General features: G+C 45.1%; 1 protein-coding gene and 1 non-coding gene across 3 annotated transcripts; both read right to left on the bottom strand.

Annotated features, from left to right (window-relative positions):
* Positions 1–166: 166 nt before the first annotated feature.
* On the bottom strand, positions 167–27,408 carry mcama (melanoma cell adhesion molecule a). Of its 2 annotated transcripts, none has more exons than XM_086131102.1 (16): positions 27,132–27,408; positions 7,915–8,048; positions 6,794–7,022; positions 6,635–6,705; positions 6,449–6,536; positions 5,980–6,159; positions 5,371–5,498; positions 4,617–4,767; positions 4,173–4,288; positions 3,844–3,985; positions 3,603–3,733; positions 3,351–3,492; positions 2,769–2,804; positions 1,602–1,728; positions 1,395–1,518; positions 167–1,026 (listed from the first exon to the last, which is right to left on the bottom strand). In XM_086131102.1, the coding sequence occupies exons 1-16, from the start codon at positions 27,190–27,192 to the stop codon at positions 1,024–1,026; spliced, it is 1,863 nt and encodes a 620-aa protein (XP_085987228.1). In that variant the 5' UTR covers positions 27,193–27,408; the 3' UTR covers positions 167–1,023. The 2 variants fall into 2 exon arrangements, with proteins under 2 accessions (XP_085987228.1, XP_085987227.1); XM_086131101.1 differs by having other exon boundaries at positions 1,602–1,731; positions 27,132–27,405.
* trnaw-cca (transfer RNA tryptophan (anticodon CCA)) lies at positions 15,056–15,127 on the bottom strand. Its single transcript has one exon. It is a non-coding gene; the product is annotated as a tRNA-Trp (tRNA).
* Positions 27,409–27,484: the final 76 nt, after the last annotated feature.

Genomic DNA, 27,484 nt, shown 5'->3' with positions numbered 1-27,484 from the left:
GTGCTCCTGAATGATGCGTTCTGGAGCAGCTCGGAAATGCGTGAGCTAAAATTTTATTCTGAATGAATTTAAACTCCATCCATCGATCCCTTTTCAACACCGTTTATCCTAAATTCTGCCGTGATTTAAAATGGCTGCTTTAAAAAAATAATATAATATAAACGGATTGAAAAAAACTTTTTATTTGGCATTTTCTTGCAAAAACCTTATTTGGAAAAAAACGCAAGCGTCAAAGATCACATAAACTGTACTTAATGTACACACTTCTTTTGTAGAGGGAAATAAAACACAAAATATGAACAATGTTTCCCTTGGTGTGCAGTTTTCTGGAACGCAGCAGAGCACGACATCATCGCATGTGAGTGGAAAAAGTTATTAAAAAAAATTACAAAAATTCACCAAAAAATAAAAACGCTACATGACATTCACAAAAAACGGGCCCAGCGGGGGCATCAGTGTGCCTGCATCAAATTGAAAACTTCAAAAGTACCGTCATGAAAGTACCACTTATGAACAAATGTAAGCACGCTTGTGAACAATTTTAAACACGCAAAATTGGTGGAACACAACGCAAGTAAAATACATACAAACATATTCAGTGTATTCCGCAGAAATCTCAAAAACAAACAAAACCGGGCAAAGCGGATCGCTAACCTCTTTGAAATCCGCCCGGCATCAGTCCGCTGACATATTTACAAACAGTACGAGGGGAAAAGGAGAAAAACGGGCTTGACAGCAGTGTGAAACGAGTGTGTGTGTGTGTGTGTGTATTTTGTGTGTGAATATCTTAAATAACAAAATATATATATAATATGTACACTTTGATGGCGAAGTGATGATGAAACAAAGGGCAAACGATGGATGAACTTTTAAAAAATGAAAAACATTCACTCAAAAGATTGTGTGTGTGCGTGTATGTGTGTGTGTGTGTGTGTAAATACTGAAGTGTATGAAGGTGGAATGTGTGATTTGAGTCCCTGCTGGTCTCAGATCAGCTCCTCCACTGCTGATTCTTGCACACCTTCACTGGATGAACACACACAGTGACGTTAATCGAGTGTAAACGTTTTTAAACATTTTTTTATTCTCGTGAAATTACGATTAAATTCTCATAAATGTGTCTCCCGTAACAGTCAGATTTTTTTTCTCGCAATGTTGCAACAGTCGGCAATTTTTGTAACAGTTTCACTTCTGACTTTGTACTGATAATACAAACAAGATTTTCCTCATCAAATTACAACTTTATTCTCCACATTTTTAAAGTGTCCATTTTCCAAAATCTTCGTTTTTATCTTTATCCCCACTAAATTAGAAATGTAGTGCCCTGACATTTCTCCATTTTTTTTGTATTTAGTTGACAATTTCAATCTCCTAAAAATAAAATAAAAAGTTACCTGCTCATTTGTGCCATTTTTATCTCCGTTGACTGCCTTGAGGAGCACCGTGTCCTCACTCTTGGCATTGGCGTTGTTCTTCATCTCCACCACGATGTCATCTTTGGCGGTCTTCTCTTTGGAGCTGACGGAGGGCAGTGGGAGGAGCATTTTAGAAGCGCGCTGGCGAAGGCCGGGACAGGCTTGCCTAAGACGTGAGCCACTCACATGTCCTGCTTCCCCGAGCGCCCGCACGGGATCTTGCCCTTCTTGTGGAGGAAGTAAAGCACACTGCCCAGGATGGCGAGCAGCAGCAGACACAGGATGATGACCACAATGATCACGCCACTGCCCTCTGCTACACAAATACACACACAAGAACCACGCACATAATCACAATTTCGTCTCTCTAGCCTTTGTTGGCAACAAAAAGACATTTTTAACTTAGGATGGGCATTTCACTTTATCTCAGTGATTGAAATTGGAATTATTATTATTTTTCCTTCCTAATAGCATTTTATTCTCCTTTCCCCTTTCTGCCACATTTGCTGAATAATTTTCCTGATCATTGATTAATTATCATGCCCATCCCTAGTTTTGACACAAATGAAGAAAAAAAAAATTATAAATAGAGCAGCAAAACAAACAGAACAGAAATAGTGATTGTCGCAAAGTGCAGTAGATGTATTTAAATTTTCTTTTTAATGTGGACCGTGCGTGTTGTGGCAGCATTTTGAAACTTGGAATGCTTTCTTTTTCCCAAATAAAACTATCCACGTCAGCAGTTTGTATTCTTACTGAATTTATGAATAGTAATAGATGGACTAAAACCCACAGAGGTTGTGCTGTTTGTCTCTGCATTTAAAACATACTCATAGGCCACTTCGTCATGAAACGCCTGAATAATCCAATGTGCCTAATCAAGTGGGAGTACGGTTTGGTTTCATGATCTCAATCAAATCTCTTCTTGGATTAGAATTAAGTACTGTCAGCAATTTCCACAGCAACTAAAATCGCTTTGGAAAAACAAATGGGTTTTTTTTGGGGTGATTTCATGCGCTGCAAAAGGTGCGAATCGACCGCATGCTGCTTCATAAGATCCCGTAATTAGTGAGAATTTTCACTCAGTCATTCAAAGGGCTGTGAAGTTCTGTCTACGCAAAAGAGAATATTTAATCAGCCCGCGGGCCATCCGAAAGGCTCTGCGAGCGAAGCCGACGAGAGTCCCAGAAAGAGAGATCATCAATAAGGCATGGAGGAGGTCCTCAAAGCCTTTCGCTGTCAAATGAGGAGGAGGAGGAGGAGGCGAGGCGGAGGAGGACACAGACAGCGTTTTGGTGAGCAGACCATGAAATGAGTGAGCGAGCGAGAGAGCGAGCAGTACGACCATCTTACCGGGAGAGAAGGGAGCGCTGGAAGTGACCAGGGGAACTGTGAACAAGTAGAACAACACGCTTTTTTACACGCTACTTCACACACTCGTCTCGCGCTTTGCCCACAATGTTGCGATTGCCCGCCGACACCAGCCTTTTTACTCTGGTCAAAGGAGTAAAAGAATGACTTTGGTGCCAAGCAACTCGGTTTGAAGTGAATTGAGGAGCTTCATTAGGACAAAAGTTTGTGCTCTTGTCGCCATGTCGTGGCACCTTGGTGGCAAGGAACTATGTGGAGGTGAGTCGAGGAGTTTCATTTAAAGACAATCAGTGCTTTGCTGCCATCTTGTGGCAATCTATAGGCAATGATAAAATTGACAACAAAACTTTTGTTAGATTAGGTTCGAATTTGGAGATTCAACTGTGTTTAAAGGGGCCATGTAATGGAAATGTGCTTTTGATATACGGTATATATATTTTTTTTTTTGGGGGGGTGAACATGTTACAAAAATTTATGGCTGAATACAGATGCTTGGATGAGGTGTATATTAGTCCATGCTTTGTTGTATCGGTAGTTGGTGATACAGAGTGAGACCTCGCTTACTGGCTTTGATGCTGAAAGCTCTGACGTCAATGCCAAGGTCGTTGGAGGCGTTGCACATGGCGATGATGTCCGAATTGACGGCGACAGACACCACACTGTGGGTCATGTGGTCGCCGGACTCGCTGAACACCTCGTGCCAGCTCTGCAGAGAGAAAGCACATGTCAGTCGAGCGAATGAGAGAAGCCAAGGCGGCGAAATGACTCATCGAAGTCATCTCACATCTGCCCCTCTCGAAAGCGGCGCTGAGTCACCTGGCTACCGTCGAAGCTCCACGTGATGCTGGGTGCGGGGTGGCCACGTGCCTCGCAGCTCAGGTTGACCGTCTTGCCAACTACCTCCTCCAGATGCACCTCCTGCTCCTCGCCCACCAGCTGAGGACCACCTGTGTACACACGCACAAATACGCAGACGGACGACCGCAATGATACACAAGGATGCGGCACGGGGTCGGTGTGACATGACTTTTTCAGAGGTGTGTTTGGGATGACTGACCGTGGACGACGATGTGGACGGAGCCGCTGGTGTGCAGGGTGGGCAGGGCGGGAACGGTCACCTCGCACACGTATTCACCCGCCGTTTCGTAGGTGGCATCCTGCAGGTGTAGCGTGTTTCCTACGCCCACTACCTTACTGTCCTGCACACACACACACACACTATACCAAATCCAGGAAATTGCGATGGAGTGGGGTTTGCTGTATACTGGTAAAACCGGTTCACCTTCTTGCAAAATAGTCCACTGGTCAATGTTGGACCTCCGCTATATAGCTGAGTCAATAAACATCCCGGGGAACTACTTTGAAATATGATGTAGACCAACAAACCTTGTACCAGACCGTCGATGTTTTCAGGGAAGACAGAGCATTGCACGAGGCAGTCAAATCTTCCCCTCTTAACATAGCCTCAGATTCTTTGGGTACCACCACCGCTGGGTCCAGGTCTGAACACAGCACGCACATGGGACACAGGACAGAGGGACACACTGTCGGGTTAAATAAGGGCGGTCTTAAAAGGTTTTCCATTTAAATCCTTCATTCTAATAATGTGATAACAACCGCCGCTGGATGTAGTCTGTGTGATCAATGATAATGAGTTCTGAGTACACATTATGTTAATTTAGTCGCACAGCCTGGACACTTGTCTGTGTGTGTGTGTGTGTGTGTGTGTGTGTGTGTGTGTGTGTGTGTGTGTGTGTGTGTGTGTGTGTGTGTGTGCGTGTGTGTGTGTGTGTGTGCGCGTGTGTGTGTATGTGTGTGCTGTTTTCTCACAGTGCACGTTGAGCTCCATCTCTCCTTTGACATCATCGTGTGAGGTGCCATCCCGCGGTCGGCAACGGTAGAGGCCGCGGTCTCTTCGTGACACCGCCTGCAGCATCAAGACGTTGCCGCGGCTGTCCAAGTCCTCGTCCGCGCCGGGTTCCTGCCGCAAAGATGTCGAACTGTCACACTCAAACCAAGAGATGGATTTCACATTTTGTTCGCTAGCCTAAAGTTGACCAATATTTCAGAGATGCTGGCAGGTCAACTCAGTGGCTGGAGGAATCATTCATCTCTTTCACCAAAAAAAAAAATGGATGGATTTACAGGCTATTGTGTCTTCTGGTATAAATTATTATTCAGCAATGCATAGCATAACATTCCAATGCACCTTGTGTAGGAATTTGACGACTGTAATTGACTTCTAAGGCTCCACTGTAATTAATGTGCACAGCTCGATAATGTTCTTCCTGTTTCTCACAGTTTCACACTGCAAGTCATGATGACCTAATTGGCAGAGCAAACACAATGGTTTTGTGTTTGACATGGGAACCGGCTCCAGCCCCGAACCCTGTCAGCGTCTTACAGCCCAGATTGACTCTGCAAGGTCAAATCAGACGAGGCCTCCGCAGACCTTTGCACGTTCACGTCGACGTGGGGGTCCGGCCAGCTCTGCATATCAAAAACATTCCCGGCGCGTCTTTTGCATGTCAGTCCTATCTCGGGGGGACTTTTTTTCGGCAGAGAGAAGGGCTTCTATTCTTACTCGCGCCCTGCTGAAGATGAAGGTCGGCGTGGGGTTGCCATCGCCCTGGCAACGCAGCTCCACAGTATCCCCCTCCTTGATCAATCCCTCAGGCGACTCCCTCCACAGCTCCACCATGGTGGCTGGGTCTGTGCGGGCGCGCGCACACACACACACACACATGCACATACACACACGCATGGAGACGCGCGCACAAACACACACCCAGTCAAGTTAAACAGTCTTACTCAGCATGCTTGTAAAGTCCCATTAACAAGATCATTTCCATGAGGCTGCCAGCACCGACTGCGTTTGGCTCTGACCGCAACTGTGTCACTGTTCCAAAAACAATGGACCAACACAAAGCTAATATGGCTCTTCAAATGTGTGGTACAGAACACTTGGCAACAACCTGACGGCAGAAAACTGTTGAAACGGCACTTTGAATGACAGGCTACTTTTGGCGGGGTACCTGACGCTCGCCTCCGACTCAAATTTTAGCTGGCATGATACAATTGACCAAGTCATGGCTTGCAAACTGAAAAACTCGTCAGCTGGGGCGCGTGTCAGTCAAGTATCAACTGTATAAACAGTGTGTTCATCGCACAGCCTCCGTGGCATACAACTTACAGTGAACGGTGACGCCGACGCTGACGGACTCGGCGGTCCTGATGGCGCCAGGCACGAAGAAGCTGACCTCGCAGGAAAAGTTAGCATCCTTGTCCTCCTTGAGCACCCGGTACTCCAGCGTGCTGTGTACCGAATACAAGCCGGTTGACTCCACCGTGTCGCCGGTCCACACGTTCACACCTGCGGGAGCACAGTCACAATTTCCCCTTTTGAATTTAAAAAAAAAAACAAAACTTTAAGGACTGAAGTTGCATAGCATGCTAACATCGAGTTTTATACATCAAACAGCGCTAACTGAGCGAGCCTACTTGTGCCATGTGACGTAGTCATACGCTGCTGCGTCAACAAGATCATAACCCTGGTATTTCAAATACTTGCCATATTGCGACAGTTCAAACTCAGAGATTACGTGCGACAAATTCCAAATTGCAGACATCAGGAGTGTTCCAACATTGTCTTCCTAACTTACGTCCCGCTGAAGACACCAGTGGAATGTTGTTCCTGTACCAGGTGATGTTGGATTTGGGAAAACCGTTCCGGGCCTCACATGTGGCCACCTTAAAGCAGAGTCACGGTGACAAGCATGTAAGGATATACTGAGTATCAAGGTGGCTAGCCTCGTAAAGCTGGTGGGGTTCATACTGGCCTGACTCACCTTCGAGGGCATCTCATTGGTCACAGATATTCCTGCTTGGACACCCTTGATGACCGGAGCTTCCGGAGGAGCTGGAACAAATCCATTGAGCTATTTCACTGAGCTCCCGACAAATATCAGCTATTGTCAACATAATGGCTTGTCACTGTGCTTCCTCACCAAACACGCTGAGGTGAGTCTTGCTCTCCGTGGTGCCGGCGGACAGGCCGTTCACCTGGCAGATGAACTCCCGCTGGTCAGACAGCTGCACTTCCTGGATGGTGAGCTGAGTTCCGTGCTGGTCTGAAGTCACCTGGATGCGACCGGTGTACTCCGTGTCCTCGTCCACAATTTGGTTGTCGTCATCGCCGTAGTAGATGCGAATCCGTGAGCTGCTGACTTGGTCCTTCTGCAGGCGAATTTTCGATACGTCACAGCGTATTGCAACAGTATGGAAAACAGCAAAAACCATGGTGAATTGAACGCATCGGTCAGATGGACACACTAACAAAAAAAACCCCCCAAAAAAATCAGTCACCATGGAGGAAAATAAGGCTGTATTAACTTCACATCTGGATGGTGACACACTTTACCCAAGAAAAGCCTGATGGCAAGCAGAAAACTGAGCACGACAACAGCAAAGTGGTGACGGTGGAGAATAATACCGCACTGTCCAGAGCTAAACAGTGTAGTGCTGTCAATTAAAATCTACTGTATGTATCCTGAAATATTAGTGATACAACATTGATCAATAAGGGACTAAATATCGGATCATAATTAACTTTGAGTGTGTGTGTGTGTGTGTGTGTGTTGAGTTACCTTTAGATTGTTCCAAAAGAACCAGTCTCAAAAACACATTGTTTATGTTAACCGAACCACATCATTTCAGCTAGCTTAATGCTAACACAAAACGTAAAACACCATCGGACGGGTTAATGAAACTAGCATTGATGTTGTGGTAGTCATAACCATTTAAGCCACTGATATTCGAAAACATACAGTAGCAACACATATGGACAGTTAATGAAGTAATAAATAAAGTATAAAATACTTGACCAATGAGCGACCTAGCAATGGTTTATGTAGCCTGTATCAGCTCAATGCTTACAGCCTTGGCCAATGGCCTCAAATAATGAAAAGGAGGCAATAGGTGGGAATACATATGTCCAGTCTAGTTTGGAGTTGCTCATTACATTCAGGGCACACTCTTGAGTGAAAGTGAAGAGATGAGCGTAATCCTTCCTGCACAGTTGGACAGTCCTACATAGACGAGAGCTTGTGTTGTTCCAGGCACCACTCACCACAAACCACTGGATCATGACAAATCTGGGAACGCTGTTGGCTTCGGTGAAATTGTACTGGCAAGGGATCTCCGCCGAGTCGCCCAGGTACACCTCGACGCTCTTGTGCATCGTCACTTCCACTCTGGCCCACGCTGAAACACACACACCAAAGTACAGTGTTCAAATTCAATCGTTGAATTGCTAATTTGTACGCTAACCCTAAAAGCAAGCCTTCGCGCCAATTTTTGGCACGAGACAGACAAGAACAGAAGCGGAACAAAGAAAGGGCTTCTTGTCCACATGGTGTACTTTTTTTTCCGTCTCGTTTCCTTCCGCCTGGCTGACTGACACATCTTGGCCACAAAAGCAGTTTCCCGGACATCATCGTGGGGAATTTAGGCGAAAGAGGCGACTCGCCAGGCTGACACCGGACTGTTGAATCCCCGAGCCAAGTTGTTCTCCAGCCGTGTTGGACTTGGCTGCTTTTATTTCACACACAGTGAAAAAGAAAACATTTTGGCCCCATATTCTATTGAATCTGGCTCACAGGAGTTATGCGGGATGGTGGAGGACACTCTCGTGCTCCTCTTACATCGTCAGATCTAACGCTTTTATTTCCATTGATCATTTCCCTCAAAGCCACTGGATTGTTTGGTTTTGTTTTTTGAATTCGCTATGTTACATTACTGGTTATTCTAACATTGTTATTTTTTTCATTGTATGGGCCTCAAACAAACTCTTAATATTCGGAAAATGTTAATATTGTGCAGAGAAAATGTGACGGCCACTAACAAGAGCTGGACCTTGGTGTCCTCGTCCGTGTTTTCAGCCTTTGCTAAACCAGACCAAGCATGAAAGGAGCTTTGAGACGCCCGTCCCCACCCAGTCGCCCCCATTCAGCAGACTGCACCCCCATCAGCAGTTCGTTTTTCCCTGCCTGGCTCTGCCCCAATCCTTGTAACAACTCCCGTTTTTCTCCCTTCCCCTCCCTTCCTCGGTCCGGCCTGTGCTCAGCCAACCATTTCTCAGACGACGGGTGAGCCATTGTTCCCCCACCTGGGTGAACCGCATCCCTTCGCGCTCTCTCTCACACACACACACGCACGCTCACACAATCGCACAAACCCGCAGCACAAGAGGTGAACATCAGTTCATGCTGCGCTTAAATTGTTGTTTCGTTAGACAAAAAAAATGACAAGGCGCCTTTGAGGAACAGATTACGCATGCCGCGGGGCAAAATATGTCACAGAAGTCAGTGTAAAAAATGTTGCTCTTTGGGGCCGCGTCGCTAAAACTTTTTGGCTAATCCGATTAGCGCCAGGGGGTTGCCGGGGATTTGGCTTCCACAGCCAACCCGGCCGGGTCTGGTTCTTATCTATTCCTGTTGTGCCTTTATGTGGCACGGACTACAGCACAAATACGCATGAGCCATGATCTGTGGACCCTGACAACCAAAAGTCCCGCCAGTGTGAGTGTGTGTGAGTTTGTGTGTGTGTGTGTGTGTGTTGTGTGTGCGCATTCTTTATATGCCTTGTCTGAGGCCAAGCTGATTCATTTAAAAAAAAAGAAAAAAAATAACGATTATTTGAGTGCGCTGACAGGATCGGGCCTGCAGTCTGACCGCTTATCACAGCACAAGATAACCCACGCCACCAAACGCACAATGCAGCCTTTCATAGCAGACATTTAAGGGAACCACAGGTGAAAAGTCCAACATTAAGAACTCCCTAGCAAAATTGGTAACTGTTGATTATTTCAAAACTTCCGCATACACTTGTGAATGTATATCCATGCGCATGGAGTGGTGACTATTTTTGACTATTTTCCACAAACGTCAAATTATGTTGTTGCTGCGTAATGCTTGAAACTAACTCAAGCAAAAAAAAAACAGCGACAAATGAATACGAAGACGTGACCAACTGTTTTTCGGTCCTTCTACAGTGCGAATGTGCGGCTTGCACAATTAGGCTGCAAAACAAATGAGATAGAAATAACAGGGTTTGGTGAGAGCAACTTAAAGGGAACGTCCGTACGCACACGGTGGCTCATTCACGCAGACAATTCCCTGGGAAGCTAACCAGAATGGTCACCATTATTGGCTTCCTGGTTTGATTAAGGTTGTCAGCTTAGGCCTGTGGTCGATCTGCACCCCTGCCGCTGATAAGAGGCCCAAGTCACCTCAGACACAAGCTCCTTCTAATCCTTCACGTGGCTGGCGAGCCATGAAATGAGCCAAGACACTTGTGAGATAATAAACATTTCCCGTAATAACGGTTCTCCGAGCTCCAGTATCCGCAGAGTGCCGCTGCGTCACGTCTCTGTCGCGTTCTAAGTTTAGCATCTTCTTAAAACCTTCCTCTTGTCTTTCCGGCAAGTAGGCAACCAGGCAAAAGTGGAGTCAGTGCGGGGTCACAAGATGGAAAGATTACAGAATTTAGGAACCGAGAAAAAAACAAAACAAAACATAAAACGAATGAATATCTCTCAACCGAGGTTCATGTGATGTCATGCTCTGTATTGATTAAAGAACACTTTAGTTGATTCCTATTCAAACATGTGCCATATTTTCGCTTTCACGACAATTTATTCATACTTTTCAGGAGATCCTCTTACTTGGAGCGTGCCTTGTGCGACAGAGTGTCGCTGAGTAAATGTATCCAGAGAGGCTCCCTCAGATGGTGCAAAGAGCTAGCATAAAAGTGCGCCTGAGAAGCAGGAGGAGTTCTTTATGCACAGGGCTGGTGTGCTGTTGAACACCTGGTGGACAAAGTGCATTGTCTGACATCAAAGAGAGGACACACACACACGCGCGCACACACGCGCACACACACACACACACACATGGAGGAGAGAGACGAGGGTCCTTGTCATAGCGAGGGGCTTTCGGGAGCACAATGTGGCACAAATCTCCTCACAGTCTGTTCTCGTGTCTGCAGCCGTGAGCGAGTTCACTTTTCTTTACTCTTTGGCAGAAGAGAGGTAAGGAAGTGGGAGAAATCTCCTCAAAGGAAGCTCTTTATGCAATCATCTTCTCTTTCATGCAGCACCGCACAGCTGCCGGTCACAACCCTGCAAACTGCTGATTGATGTTTAGGGGGAGGGAGGGGACACGCCCTTCAGGTGTGGACCACTCAGATTTGCATGTCGTCGCCATCCAGTGAAAAAAGGTTTTCAAAAAAAAAAAAATAAGAAATGGAACAAACACTAAAAAGTGCTTTCTTTCATTTATGCTTTTTAGCGGGCCAGGACATTTAGCTGACATCGCGACAGTGACGATTATGCTGGATTTTGTTGCCTCAAATTTATTTGGCGACTTTTACTGTTCACTTTCCGATGACAATGGCTCTCTAAATTATCCATCCATTAGCTGAGCCGCTCATCCTCACGAGAGCTGCGGGCGTGCTGGAGCCGATCCCAACTCAATGATTTTCAAAGGGTACTTCATGTGCCACTGGGGGCATGTGGGCTCCCTCTAGTGGTATGCAAAAGCATCACCAAATTAAATGTTAAAAGTGTTATTATATTATTATATATCATATTATTATATTATATATTACAGTGACTCCGTTTTATTGTTTTTGATCCACTGCTGTACATTTGATTTGAAATTATATTTGTTAAAAAATGTAATGTACTTGGATGCTCACTTTTCTTCTTCTAAATTCCATGCAACCACTTATTTCTTGGCATACCAATACCCAAAACATCGGCGTATATACGGACCAAAATCCCCGCGGGCCTTCCACCTCAGACTAAAATAAAAGTTCGCCGATGTTCGCTGGCTTTTGAGGAATTGTAAATTATTCCTGCTAGCTGGCAAACTTCTCAGGCAACTCCATAAATTTTTGAACATCGCACCCGGTGGGCGAGACTTCATTAAAGGGAGAAACATGGATGTTTTATTCATGCTTGTATCTGATGTGTTGCCATCAATGGACCCTCCTCCACCGCGCCAGGGTTCGGGCATGCAGTTGGCTCCGCAGATGCAGGTTGGCTAATTAAAGGTCAACAGGCGCAACACAGTCTAACTACAAGGGTGGGTGGGGTGGGGGCGGAGGGGTCATGTGGGGTCTTTTGGCAATCGATACACCGAAAACAAGTGGGCAAGCCTGCAGTCAAATTCGCACATCAGCACTCACTTAGCGGTGAAAAAAAAATGTTCGTTAGCTGGGCGGGGGTGGGGGGTGTCACATTGGACCCTCGTGGCTTAAACACAGAAATGCGGAGTTAGCATGTTACTACTCCGAGTGCAACCCTTCACCCTTGAGGAATGCTTTGTGACAATCAGCTGCTTGTTTTTTTTTTTTTTAATCACAGTGCCAACAGAATGACGAAAGAACCAACAAATGTGTCAAGCTGAAGAAAATGCGGCGGTTTCTACACTATTTGATAAAGGGAGTGAAAGACGGGGCATGAAGCTATGAGGCTCAGGCTGTTATTGCAACCTTATCGCAGGCCTCTTTTGCAATCAAAGCTGTGACGACAGCACGTTGACTTTTTCCAACAAAGGCCTTCTTATGCGGGCCGGCCCCTATGGTTAACGTCACAACGCTGAATATCCTTGCAACATACGTTTCGAGTCATTCCGCTTTCGCCCTCAGCCATCCGGAGAGTCGCCTCCACTGGAGCAATCAAAATGAATTTTTAAAGGTGAACAGAATTTTAGGCTGTTTGTCATCAGACCAGAGGCTGGAAATAAAAGACACGAGGAAAATTTTAACGCTGGTCCATGTAGCATTCCGACTGGAGTCCCTGTCAAGTGTGAATAAATGTCTTTGAAATCGGGCTGCCGCGAACAAATCTTTTTAATCGATTACTCCATCAATTACTTGTGTAATTTAAAGCCACATCAAACCTCGGGGATCGTTTTTCTTTCTTTATTTGCTAACTGTCAGTTAAGTCCCTGAGTGAATGCGTGAGTTTGCAACAGAATGTCTGTGGCGTTAACACGCATTGGCCAAACGGTGGTGAATTATAGTTTCGAGACGGAAATTTTGGTCTCGATCAATTTCTGTGAGTGACTTAGCCGACTTCGCCAACTCCCTCCCCAGCCTTACGTCTACATTTGACGCACCGAATTTTAATTCGTGTTTTACACATGTTCAAACAAAGCACACCGAGGAGAGAAAATAAACTAGAATTCGATTAAAACGGCCAAAGCTGCACAAAAAAAAAAAAAAAACTGGGACTCGGGCAGCGCTGTATAAAAACAAATCATCCCAATTAAGAAAACAAACTGAATATTTTCAATGGAGAATTAACATGTCATTTAATTATGAGCTGTACTCATTAGAGACAACCATCTGTTTCCATTGTGTCCATTGCCCGAGCACGATGCTGTTCCCGTTTGTGTCTGGATATTAGCATTGATGCCTCTCCTGTCCCGAGCAACAATAGCCTGCTCCTGTACTCCCACTCCTTTTATCCCGTCAACCAGACGTGAGGAAGCTGTCGGCCGAGCGCGCCACACCGAATTCATCGGGATCAAAATGGCAAAACCCCACTGCAGTATCCCGCTGAGAACCTTAATGCTCTCAAAGAGAATAGCAGAGCGATCAGGTGCAATGCTGTGATAATGAGGGAGAGAGGCTACTCCCGACGCCCAGGCCAGCGCCCCTGAAGACCCCTCAGACACATACATGATTCAACAGCACAATTGGCATCAGAGGAGGCAAGTGTGATGGCCGCATCGCGGTAGCTAACGACCTTCTGACAACTCTCCATAATTTTCTTTGACAAGTTAAATGAAAATAATCTAGGATGAGTGAGTATAAGATCCCAAAATGAAACAGAAACTGCATTCAAACAGGGCCGGTGAAGGGTTGGATAAGTACGTCGATGATAACATCAAGACTTAGGAAAAAAAAAATTTCTACGACGGAAAGATGTTTGGAACCGATTGGCCTTTTGACTGCGCTGTTTTGTCTAGTTGGCCGGTAAATCATTCCTTCTGTGAGATTTGAAGACAAGTGCAAGCTGGACAGGCAGCAAGTGGGGGCAGGGACGCCCGCGGAGTAGGGCGGGGACGGGATGAAAACAAAGCACATGGTGGGCTTGTCGCGAGTGGAGGATTGCAGATGTTCCAAAACATTGCAAAGCCATTTCGAAGACTTTGAGACTGAGGGATTTTTACAACTCTGGAAACTGGTGGCAATTTGCGCTTTATTCCCGCTTGTCCCGCAGACAAAAAGCAGCAACAACACTGTTCCTTGACAACAAAATTTCCAACAGGGAACTTCCTTGAACAAATTCATTTATGGGTTGACTAGCGAGTGTTTATTTTTTTGGTTTTACATGTCTTCCCAATAAGCTGGCTTGTTGGGTAAACACAGCCGGCGGGGGGGCCACTGCTGAAAATCACGTTGCCTTATTCACAACCGACGTGTATTGACACAAAAACTCGCCATTTCGTTTTCCTTGAAACACAGTGGCAACGAGTTCGACTCCGGGGGGGATTACTTTGAAGGAGTAGTAAACGTTGCAATTTGTAGCTTTTATATGAAACTTATCTTTCGATCTTTGTGGAGATTTCCTCATACGATACTCCCTTTTCTCGGTACTGGGCTGAGACAAACATCCACGACTTGTTTAATATGCTGGCCGCGGGCTGTGTGCCAAGACCTTGAGCCCGGGCGTGTGGTTATGACTGGTTTCCCAGTAGTCTGGTGGCACTGTGTCCCGCTGGGCCGCAGATGATGGAGGGGCGGTGTGGTACACTTTAACGCAGGGCAGCTGGGAACAATGGGAACGTTGCCCCCTATTCCCATTGAGAGTGTTTGTGAGGAGGAGGGTGACAGGGAAGGGGGAGGGCGGAGGGGGCGCTCCAACAACACCTGTGGGCAGCCCATTTGTCAAGTGATTTGTGGGAAGGAGTGCGAGGAACAGTGGGAAGAGCGGAAGGAGTGCTGGTGATGCTTGCAGGGAGCTGGGGGAGGGGGGTAGACTTAGTAGAGCATTATCACGGGACCACCCACATGCTTATTCACACACGCATACACACCTGTGAAACAAAAAAAATGAACAAGATAAAACAATAAAGTTTCACAGAATGAGAAACTAATTATGCCTCAGTCCTGACTGCAGTCCCCCCCCAAAATATTGAACAATTGAAGATCACAACACCTTTGCCCCAAAAGAAAGACGAGTTTTTGAGTACCACTGACTCTGACATGATTTGAACACGCAACCTTCTGATCTGGAGTCAGACGCGCTACCGTTGCGCCACAGAGTCGTACGTGCAGTCCTCACAGCATTGCGGGAAAGACGAGCTAGAAACCGTTGTAGGGTGACACCTAAAAGCTAAAAAACTATGCAGCGAAAAACCCCTACTCTTTCATGAGATCTTTTAACAGCGTCCAATAAGAGGGTCGAGGGAGCAGGGGAGGGAGGATTTGACATGTTAGCGTCGCTTTATCCTCTCCGCCTTTTTGAAATGTCAAGTTCAAAGATGCAGAGCGGGCGCCTTGATCTATCAGCTAAGACGACCTCGGGAATCAACTCGGGGACTCCAGAGTATCTCGCGACGGACTCGGTTTCGTGACGAGACCGCGCACACGGAGCGTTATTAAGTCTGATGATATTAACGGAAATAAACAGCCTTTTGATGTCTGTTCCTCGTGCTCCTGTCGGGCCTGCTTAAGTCAATTACATCCGCGCTCTCGCTTTAATGAAAGGAGGGCTGATCTTATTCAATTACGACACTTTCTCAAGCTATCCTATCTGATGCGACAGTGTTTCCGGGACAAGTTTGGAGTATTCACGAGACAGCAAATGAGTATTGGATTGTCTTTGATAAAGGCGACCGTTGTTATTTTATTTTTTTGACTTGGACTGGCATTTCCTATTGTTCTGACATAAATCATTGCTTAGTCGTCAGCAGTTTTTAAATGAAAGTGTATCAAACACTGTTACTACCGCCCCCCAGTTGAAACGGACAAAGCCAACTGGGATCAACGACTTAAGTTGTGAAGATTCTTGGAAACCGTCAAATGGATGTAAAGCTAACTAGCGGAGCTAGCGCATCAGAATGTGCCGGAATGCTAACATATGTTTAACATAAGGTCAAAGTATATTCAAGACTGCTCTGGGAGAGGTAAAAACACGCAGAAACACTATTTGCTGTTTATTTTATTTATATATATTTTTTATAGTAACAAGCTAGAGAAAAGAGTTTGATGAAGTCTACAGAATGACTAATTAGCAGCTTAGCGATGATCGACTGAACAGCGAGGAAGTGAAGCTGACCAGAAAATGAGTAAAGTTAACTCCTTGTCTATTTGAGTAACTCTGTGAAGTTTTCTGAGGTGAAGCTATTTGAAAGGAACCTGTCAGCGGCGAGGACAGCATGACCGGTTCGTATTAAAGGGCAAGTCCAGCAATTTTACACACGGGTCGCCATTCTCTCACCATGTAGAATCCTTTTCATTTCCTCTGAACCACTTTCATTTTCAGCCGTTGGACAAGCGTAGAATAGCTGAATAAATTTCCATCACGGCCTGGAAGTTGGAAACTTCACAGGAGCCACTTTGACCAGTCAGGGAGTGAATGATCCTGATTAATGTTGTAACTGATATTTTAAATCCGGCTCTATTTTGACAACTTAACTAAGATTATTTACAGCCAACATCATTTGGCCTTTTACCGACTGCAAGTCGCACCACATGATGACAAAGCTATCTACAATAATATGACACTAATGACGCTCTGGGTCTTTAACAAGCAACGCTGTCTTTAAGGATTTCAATCCGGTCCCTATCAGTGTTCCGGACCTCCGCTGGGCAGCAGATGCCAACCTGGCTGGAGGCCGAGGAAGCCCATGGCGTCATGAGTCCTCCAGCCCTTCAGGGGACCTTGCAGAGTCAGAGTCAGGCTTACTCACTGTCAGCATTTTTTCGCCTTTATTTGGCCACGGGTTCTCAAAATATTTCCGTTTTTTAATCCAGTTGAATGTGCTATTCCATTTCAGCACTGTACTGCAAGGTATATGAAGGAAATGTTGACTGTTGACTCTGCAGCGCCCTCATTACTTTTGAAAAGTAGCTCTGGATGGGGTCTGTTTGATCAATATAAATGCATATGATGAGGACATACGCTGCAACTTAAACACTTGGGACAGACATGCTTTGCGTTGGTTAAAGACAATCTACAAAGTACTTCATCATGTCTGTGATGTCCGTCTTCTTTTCGAGACCGAGTCACCCCACTAATCACACACTCCAGCACATCTTAGACAGGCGAAGCTGATTATAGTTTGGACTCTTCATTCTTCAATCGAGTGGGGGGGGGGGGGGGGGGGGGGGGAGTGAACCCCCGAAGGTAGATTCCTAACGCTAAACTTGAGCCGCAGAGGTGGATCACATTCCGGCTTTCATCAGGCACGTTTTCAAAAGACATTGGCCGTGTCCGGCAGGCGCTAAATTACCCGCAAAGTCCTGTCGGCTGACAAAATCCTGATTGTGACTCACCAGTGAGTGTGGGATTCTTATCTGAGAACAAAGCCTGCTCTCCTGTTCCTTCTCAAGACGGCGAGGCTGCCCCCAATTTGTTCATCTTTTCCCAGTAATGGAAATCAACCCGTGACCCGTTATCAATTGCAGGGCAATGGTTTCGGTAACTGTCACAAAGGTCGAAATCGACGCTCAACAGACAATAACTATGATAGAAGGGATGATGGAAGTTGCGCCCCATTTAAACCCAACGCAGTTTTACATGATTCTCTTCCCGACCGATGGTTAACAGAGCATCCAGGGCCGAGACAGGTGGCTAACTTAAAAAGCGCTGGTAAAAAAAAAAAAAAAAAAGCAAAAACAATCATCTGGGTTCATTTAGTTTAGAGGTCCTCAACAGGTAGATTCCGGTGTTGATCAGGACCCAGATGCTTTTCTAGACAGATCCAGATAGCGATCAATTTAACCAACGCTTGTGATTTAGCAAGCACATCTTTTTCCTTTTGAGTCAGGCGCAGCTCTTTGGCAGCTTTTCTCGTCATTTGTGTGGTAAAAAATCTACTTTCATGACATCTGGTACAAATTAAGTCTGAACTCCGCTCACAGCAATTTGGGTTTGAACTCCAAATATGTATGCCTTTAGTGGTCTTCGGATTGAGCATTTCTAGTCTGCGCCAGCTGGATAGGGTGTTTTTCAAACGACAATTCAAATACAAACACAGGACGAAATCGAAAATTTACAATGAGCCCCAAGTCAAAACGTCACTGGTTTCATCCCATCAATTGCGAATATTTACTGCTTTTCAGGGACCTCTGTCACGGCTGCGTTCAAGTCGTAAGATTACCGTGATTTAAGACCGTGACAAGGAACAGACAGTCTGCAGATATCGTAAATCAACAGTTGCCGATGATATTCCGCAACCATCTTGGTTTTTTTTTCCCCCTCTCTTAGTTTAGTGCTCCAGAGAGACACTTAAAGAGATTAGCCCTCTGGGGAATCTGCCAAACAAATACCCTGAAACTGATAACCGAACCGAAGAGAGAGACAAAAAGAAATAGGCCTGCACAATGAATCAGCCGCGGGGGGAGAGTAACCCTTCAAAACATGATAGGTGACATAAATCTGACTGTGATAGTCGAGCCTACGGGGTAAAGCAAAACATTTTGAGAGCCGCTACCATATGAACCTGTCTGCGATCTCCTAACCGAGAGAGTTTGCTTCGCGGTGAGACGACTTGATGGAAGGGCAAGAAAAGCTCATTAAGAATGTAAACCAATAGATGGGCTGCGCCGTTTACAGTAATGATGGGATTAATCAGCGGGGGTGAAAACAGTCAGCCGGCTATAACGTTATGTGGCATTCGTGGCATAGCGCAGCTCATTAGCACAATAGGAAAACATTTTGGTTAGCCTCGGGGTTGGCATGAATATTCATGCGCACATGTAGGATCCGCGCACGGCGATGTCTTTCTGACTTCAAAGTCGGCGTTCTAGCTCGCGTCATTTTTAATTTGACAACAGATGCTGACGACGGCGCGGTGACGGGCGGGCGACTGGCGCCGCGCCAGGCATCGCAAACTTCAGGAGAAACTTTTTTTTGGAGGTTGCTAAGTCACTAATTTATTGATTAGGTGAACACATTCTGTAGGTGAACTGAAAATGGATGCAAATCATGTTCATTATTTTGGCTATGTCACGCTAGCCTTGTGAAAACAGAAAACGCAAGCGTTCAAAACTTTGGGCATTTTTTGGGGGACACGGGAGGAAAAGCCCATATAGTTCAAATAATTTTAGTCTCGAACAATCTATCAATCATCCTTTCGATTGTTCGAGTCAGCAGATCAAAATAGATTTTGCATGATTAATTGTGCGTGAGGTCCAGGTTTTTTTGTTTTGTTTTTTTTGCACAACTACGAAATAATAATTTTGGATGACACCTTTGTAAGATTGAAATTGTCTCCTTTTGCGATTCAGTCGGAAGACTCAACCAAGCACGAGTGCTACCGGCAGAGGCTGTATCCTTTCAAAAATAAAAAATTATAGTTACTCATTTTTCACTGAATGGCTCTTCTGTGCTCTTTGCCCTGAACAAGTCACAGCAAATGTTTGACTTCCTATTTTCTGACTTAAATCACCGGCACTCGATACATCCCGCTGTAACTCAATCCCAGTAAAGCTGAATTGTACATAAATATATTTTTACAAGCCGCTTCACAGTCCCCAGGTTCACGCTCGTCACTTTTCGCTGTTTGACACTAACCACGGGGAACAAAAGCTAGCGGACGACTCGGCATTCCTCGGAACAATGATGACGTCCGAGGGGATGCCTTGAGCAAATAAAATGGAGACGGTTCGGTGGCATCGGCTTTGTCCCGGGAAGAAACATGCCTCATATCCATTACAAGTGAGCCGAACTTCAAGACATAAGTGCAACTCTGACATAATGCTACCGGGGGTCACGTTTCACACTTCTGGAGCCCTCAGGATTTAGGAGGGGGGAATGTGTTCTTTTCCAGCCAGCTGGAGCGACGAGAGTTCATCACGGCTTGTTTTACAGAAAGCCTCAACTCAGCAGCAACCGACGTTGATGATTGGCTTTGTGCTGGTTGACTCCCGGTAAAACTTTCCTGCGGTATAATTAATTCTGCAAAGCCGATTTCAAAAAGAAGGGGCTCTCTTGTCACCTTGATTATTTAGTTAGAAGTGGCGGGCAACACAGAAGGGGAAGATCAAGGAGGTGAGTCTCTGTGCTTTTTGTGTTTACCTGCTGGCTCACTAACAAACGAACCCAATCTGCAATTAAAGCACCTTGGCCACGACAATTTGCATTTGATGGGAGTTAAGATACTGCTCAGTTAGGATCAGAAGCATCTCGAGGGAATTAACAGACTCTTTTCACGCTGGTCCAACCAACAGGTGGGTCGGCCGAGGGTATTTTTTTGCAGACGGAACAATGGCAAGGCAATGACAAAATCTGGATGGGTTAAGGGTTGGTATTTCTTTTCTTCCAAACTACAGCTATCCTACATTCATGAAGTTTATTCCAACTTTTACCCACATGCTTCTCTTTCTTCCGTGTTGCTTGATGTTGTCAAGCCTTCGGAGCTAAGTAAACATTCCCAGGCTCATCAACTGCACCCAGAAAGCCAAACAACCCCAGAAAAGAGCATGGCAAGAAGGAGGGAGGGGCATGAGAGAGGTGTGCGAAGACAGAGGATTTGGGGAGTGGTGGTGAGGGGTAAGGGGGGTGGGAAAGGGGGGGGTCACGGATCAGAAAAGGCGGGAATGTCCCGCACTATTGTGGTGTCCAGTTTCTGTGCAACATGAGGAGTGTACCTCATGCGACAGTGGAGGCGTCAGATGTGCGCAGCTGCCGGTTAATCTCTGTTTGCTGGCTCAGGAAAAGAGACGGGAGAGGCCTCTTAATGAAGGAGGGTGGTTTTTGGGTTTTTTGGTTTTTTTGGGGGGGGGGGGGGGTGGTTGTCTGTCGGTCTGACACTGTAGGGACTTTATGCCAAGAATTGAATCGCAGCCCAAGAGAGTGCCATGTGTCCCACAGATGGGTCCTCCAAATATGAAAGGACGTCACGCGCAGATGGCCACTTTCGCCGATGACGAGTTGAACGAGAACCGCTCGGGCCAAACCTGCCTCATGCCGAAATGCAGCAAATGAGAGTCCTTTCAATCTTGAATTGCGCCGAGATTATGTTAAGAGAACAAAGAAAGCAAAACTTTACTTGTCCCCTAATTGGGCAAACCCCATAGAGCGTGCGCGCGTCATATTTGTTTCTATCACAGATTAAATAAACGACTGTAATAATTGTTATTCTTCCTAGAAGTGTTGTATTTCTATTTTTAATTCAACTTTACAATCCAAACTTTAGTCGTGTTTTTTTCATGACCATATTTTCCACACTAAAAGGCACACTGGATTATGAGGCGCACCTTCAATGAATGGCCTATTTTGTAATTTTTTTTCATACATTGGGCACACTGCATTCTAAGACGCAATCTACAATGCATCCACTAGATGGAGCCACGCTCAAGGAAACCCCAACAGAACAATCAGATGTCAGTAAAACTGATTTAATAAAGCAGCGACACAGTTCACTTGACCGACAGCGAGTTATAACATTGACTCGTTAACATTGAACTCTCTTGCCGCTGCTCAATTTCCGTGTTCAAATGCGTAACCGATCGCCTTAAGTTTGAACTCTGCGTTGTCAGCATGTCTCTAGCAAGGAGCCATTTTGGAGTCGAAATATTACCGTAATGACCACGCACAAGGCGCATCGGATATTAAGGCGCGCTGTGAGCTTTTAAGAAAATGGAAAGCTTTTAGGTGCGCCTTTTAGTGCGGAAAATACGGTAAATACAACAGAGCCTCTGAAGTTGAATTCCCATGTACCATTCTGACGTTCATAAGCAAGAATACATGATTACTGTTCATCAACAAATCAAAAGACTGCATTTATTGCTTTGCACTATGTTTATCAAAGCATAATTTAAGAGTGTCTCTTGTCTTTCCCGCCATTAAAAGTCAGTCTGGCATCCCGCCGCCATGCATGTAGTTATATCTGGGTCACTGTGCAACAGTTCTTCGTCTCTCCCTTGCTATCTTGTTTATGTTCCCTTTTGCGTTGCTTACAAGTGTTCTCTGATAATATGTTGCTGTTTTTTTGAGTGTAAAAAGATGAAGCGCTAGCGTGTCATCTCGCCCGGACAGACTGTCTGTCAACACAACTAGTGAGTAAGTAGATCTTAAACTACAAACAAGCATCACGGCGAATATTTGCCCGAGGCTCAATGCTCTAGCGAAAAATAAGGGAGCAGAGAAAAACCACACAAACCGCAATTCGCTTGACACTTCTGAGCAAACAATTCAAACTGTGCGAGCCGAAAAGCCAAATCCAGAAAAAGAGCCGATGTGTTTCCCCAGGGGCATTTTAAAAGAATAAGTAATGGTGTTCACATTGTACTTTTTTTTTTTAACTACTAAATGAAGGGAAAGTTTGCAACTGGCAAAAACATGAGTAGTCTCGTCGAAGGCAGAGTTTGCTATCTCAAACTCCCAAAACAGGTCTTATCTTCTCAAGGGCACGTCGTATGGATTTTACCACCGTTTCCAAATGCTGCGCTTTGAATAAAGGACTGCAAGCGGCAAGGAGGAACGTTCCGGGCGCTTCCGTGGCACCGAGGAGGTAGTCAATACGGGAGCGAAATTCCCTCCCGGAAGGCGTAGGATCAAACTACACAGGCAGCTGCTGCTGGATATGAAATCCCGCTCTGACATCAGCCCATCCACTGAGGAGCGCGCATACACACACACACACACACACACACACACTCACACACACACACAAGGCCTTGAAAAAAAAGCCACACAGTCTTAGGCTTTCGGGGTAGATGTCAGCTTTGGCTTTGATTGTCCAAAAACATAGAAAGATTCATTTGAGCCGGGCTTTTAAAATGGGTCACGGTTGTCTACTGCGACGGTGAAGTTCTGTAAGCTATTTTACTGTCCAGATTTTTAGGTGCGAGTTTGGGAAACCTGCTTTGAAGAGAACCGCTACAAGATGGTGTTGAATGAGGACAAATACAACACATTTTAGTATGTCTCTTTTAAACATCAAATTTATCAACCTTCCTTCATGCCAACCATCACTTACTGGAAGTGTTTTAGCAGCAATGCCATTTCTGCTTTGACAGTCAGTCCTCTACGCAATTGCTTCTCTCATCGGATTTCCGGAAATATCCATCGAAAAGTCCAATTAATTACACGTGTTGTGTTTGAGTGACGCACGAGAGGCTGCACTTAATTCAGTGGTATTACACCATTGTCTCCGTATCACCGCGGCGCACTCTCTTTAATGAAAACAATGAGGCGGTGCATTAGATTGCATGGCTGTCAGTCGCGGCTATCACTCAGGCTAACGGCACTAATCCCGGTGAACAACTGCGGCTAACAGCTGCACACTTCCTGCGTCGCCCACACGAGCGCGGCGGCGCTACCAAGGCATCCTCGGGCACTCGGCCGAGGATGCCGAGACGCACGGACGGCGCGGAGGCGGGGTCACGGAGAGATCAGCCAATATTTACATCGGGATGATTTACTCAGAGGAATAAAATAGTCAGCGATTTTTTTTTCCTCCTGATTAAACTGATTTGATCCACACAAAATATAATAAAAACTTAATTCAAGTAAGTGGCTATTTCCATCGATACTGGAAAGACATGCAGTTAAGCACGAGACCTCCACCAAGGCGGGAACCATTCTAAACGTCTGATTATTATGATTTAAAAAATTAGAGGTACTGCAGGCCATCGTATTCAGCAGGCGGTAATATGGCATTCCAAAATTGGTGTACAACAATCTTTTAAAGTGCCATATTTCACGGTTTACTGCCCCCACTTGGCCCGGACGCACCTGGACTGTAACGGCGAATCATAAAAAGAATGTATTTGGATCATCACCAAAATCAGACTTCGGTTTATGACTGCATTGACCTACGGGGTTACGAACAATATGTCTTGAACTAGCTTGCGCGGCAGTGCAAGATTATGACATCTTGTGGCACAGGAAGGCACACTCAATCAATCACTGTACGTACTGTTTTTAATGCTGACGTAACGTTTTGAAAAAGTCATGGTCATCAATAAGAACGTAACATTCACATAACACATCATGTGACCATGTAACAGAAAGGTGTTCAAAGGAGACTTTTCTTCACGAACAAACCAACCAAATAACCAGAATAGCATTTAGAGAGCAAACTTCCACCAAGGTCAAACAGATAACAGAAAACAAAACTTACTTAGCATGCTACTTCCTGGTTCATGGAGGGCAACGTAGGGCAATAAACTAGTGAGCGCTGCGGCAAGTCAGTTGCCATACTGACCGTTTTTAATTTGATTTATTATATTCATGGCCCACGAGTGTTTCTTCTGTCCAAATATTGACAGTAATTATAACTTCACTACTGCATTAGCATAGCTTAGTGATAATATGATGGTCACAGTTCGATTTACAAATTTGGTTTGTGTTACCAACAACGGCCATTGTGCCTTGTACTACTGCCACTTGCTGTCGACTGAAAATGACATCACGGCGCCTAAGGGCTCAGCAAATGAACATCATGGATCACCTGAGTTTGGTCATGTGACGTTCAGCCTGTGATGTCCAAAGTAAAGAACAAACCAAACAAACCTTAAACGATCACGGCCCTTTCAAATGGGATTGGGGTTCAAAAGCATTCCCATTACAAGCATACACATCCAACATTACTTACTGAGCTTCTTGTGTATGCCACGACATGTTTTGGCTCATAAAAACGCCGCACTCTCAGACTCCATACGTTGAACAACTGCAACGGCGTGCAGCTGTCTCTCATATTTTAACTTGAAGGATCTCGCTGAGCTCAGAGGCAGCCCATGAAGCATGATTGAAGTACAGAGCTTCTTAATGGTACGGCGCAAGTGCGCCCGCTTTTTTACGGCCACTGTGTTTTGTAAATGTCACCGTGAAAGCTGTGCTGCTGATTTAATGAACAAAACCATGCTCGTCAGACAACATGGCCATCATGCTGATGAACACCGGTCTGAGGAATCAATACAGGTCAGCATTGAGCTACTTTACCTGAATTGTCATATCTGCCATGGTTTTGCTTCCATGCAGAAAAAAAATGCTCCTGTGGCCAGAAATTGTATTAAGATAAGTGCTCCCCAAGACCCATTTGTGTGACGTCTCCACTTTTGACAAGAACCTCGTTCAGCGGCTTCTCCATCAGCAACCGTGGAGCTAATCCCAAAACAGACGGCTTTAGTCCGTCTCCGAAGGAGGTAGAAGGGAAGACGAGGATTAGGTTGTGGTAAACCTAATTAAGACAAGGCTGATAGAGTCAAAAACAGGGATTTAGGGAGGAGAAATAAGGATAAGGCGAGTGTTGCCCCATTGCAAGGGGACCTCCAGTATCGCGTCTATTTGTTTGTGTTCAGTAAAAGCCGGCTTCAGTTACAAGACGTCTGTTTTTAACTGACATTTACTTTAAATTCTGCGGCTCACAGGTCAGGGAGGAAAAGTCATCACATGTCGTCAGATGATAGGAATAACACATTGCAAAGCGGAAGCTCTATGGTCCAAAACAACACGCTCTGGTACAATGCTCCATCTTTTGATTTGCTCATATTTTTAATCACATAGAAAATAACACAAATGTCATCTGTTCCCAACTCAGACTGCTACCACTAGTGAATCGGAAATATACATATGTTCAGATAAGTCGGTGATTCTCAAGGTGTGGTACGTGAAAGAACTGTACTGTTCCGTTGTATTTACTGTAACTTTTTGCATTAATGCTTGGAGAACTGTTTCTTTTTACACATTTAATTAAGAACTAAGATGCTCACAAGAAATGCCAAAAATCCTGTGAGATTTCATAAAGATAAGCTTTTGTGAGGTGCGTTTGCGATCGGATTCCAACATTGTTGCAGTTGAATGGCATTCTCTCTGCTGTATTTGCTTCATGACAACAACACAGCAGAGATTTCTGCCCCCCTCCATGCCACCCCCTGTATCCGATGGATAATAGCCATTAATCGCCGTTAATAGCATTATTGAATAAATGCACTTGAACCCACATTTAATGAGATGTAACCGCTGATCGCAAGCACCAAAAAAAAAGCCAGACATGAGTCAAAGTCTTTAGTGAGTCCAGGGGAATATTTTGGCAGTTTGCTGTTCAGTACGTGCCAAACCTCCATCATCAACAACCAAAATACTGCACCATTGAGGCTCTAATGAGACAACGGAATGCTACTTTAATTCAAATTACACATCCCACGTGTTAAATGTCTTACAAGGTGGCTAGTTTGGATTAACTGCTACTACTATTAAGTACTACAACACAATAATAGGCTGCTGGAATTTTGGGGGAGAGATATATTTACCCTGTTGGCAAGGATGCAGTCTCTTACAACACAAGAATAATGTGTGAATTTTAGCGTGTTGGCAATAATTGGCAGTTTGGACATAAACGGTACGAAAATACTTTTAAGTATTTCCATAACAATGAAACATAAGAAATAATACTATACATTAAGTAATGCTGGACTCAGACGACTCCATTTTAGGCCTCAACACCATGTTTGTAATATGTTGTTTTAAGCGATAGTGTACAGTAATAAACACACGTTAAAACAAGTCATAAATCCGTGACAGTGAGGCAATTTTCATGAAGAAAGGGGGGGGGGGGGGAAAGAGGTATAAATGGATTATATTCAGTCAACGACATACTCTAGTGCCGTATTACAATTAATGTCAAGTTCACCAGGTGATAACGTGACGCATGACTGTCTCCGTGCTTGTAAAATGTCTCTCCTCGTAAATTTGGACCAAAATAATATAGATTCTTGTGATTATTCATCAAAGGTATTGGCAACGTTTGATAAAAAGACGAAATGATGATGGTCCAAGCTGCGTATTAGCAGGCTAATTGACCACTGTATCAAGTGCGTAAATTAACCACACTTTCAACGCATTTGCCAAAAGCACGACTTTCTGCTGTGTTAAAACCTTATTAAATATATACACAGGTGTGTTGTATAAAGTGCGTATATCATGGAAATGCACGTGAATTATCTTTCAAATAAACTGTGCCATCCTGGGGGTGACTTGACGCCAACAAGTTACAACACAAAACGACGTAATTAATTTCAAAGTCAGCACATCACAGTACATTTACACACACACACACACACACACAACGACGTCAAGAGTTGGTTTCAACTTACCATTCCGGGAGCAAAGAAAGAGAAAGAGACAGAAAAACGCTCCTTGTTGCCGGAGAGTCATGTCGTCCGTCGATGCTCGCTGTATCCCAGCTACAAACTAAATCAAGTGCGCAGGACAGCGAGAACAAGTTGCAGTCCCTAACAAAAAAAAAAAACGCACGCCGGCGGCGAGGAGGCTCGACGATTAGGGAAAAGGAGGAGGAGCAGGGGGTGGAGATGAGGAAGGTGACGAAGACACGACTGAAAAAGGAGAGGGTAAGGAAGGACACAAGGACATGAGAAAAGGAGACACAAGAGAGAAACAATAGGAAACAAGTGAAGGAGACGAGGACATGAGTGAAGGAGGCGAGAAT

Source organism: Hippocampus guttulatus, chromosome 15 (genome assembly GCF_054856545.1).
Source record: "Hippocampus guttulatus isolate MCC_2025c chromosome 15, RoL_Hgut_1.0, whole genome shotgun sequence".
Classification (NCBI taxonomy): Eukaryota; Metazoa; Chordata; class Actinopteri; order Syngnathiformes; family Syngnathidae; genus Hippocampus; species Hippocampus guttulatus.
This window is presented reverse-complemented; position numbering and strand designations above follow the sequence as displayed.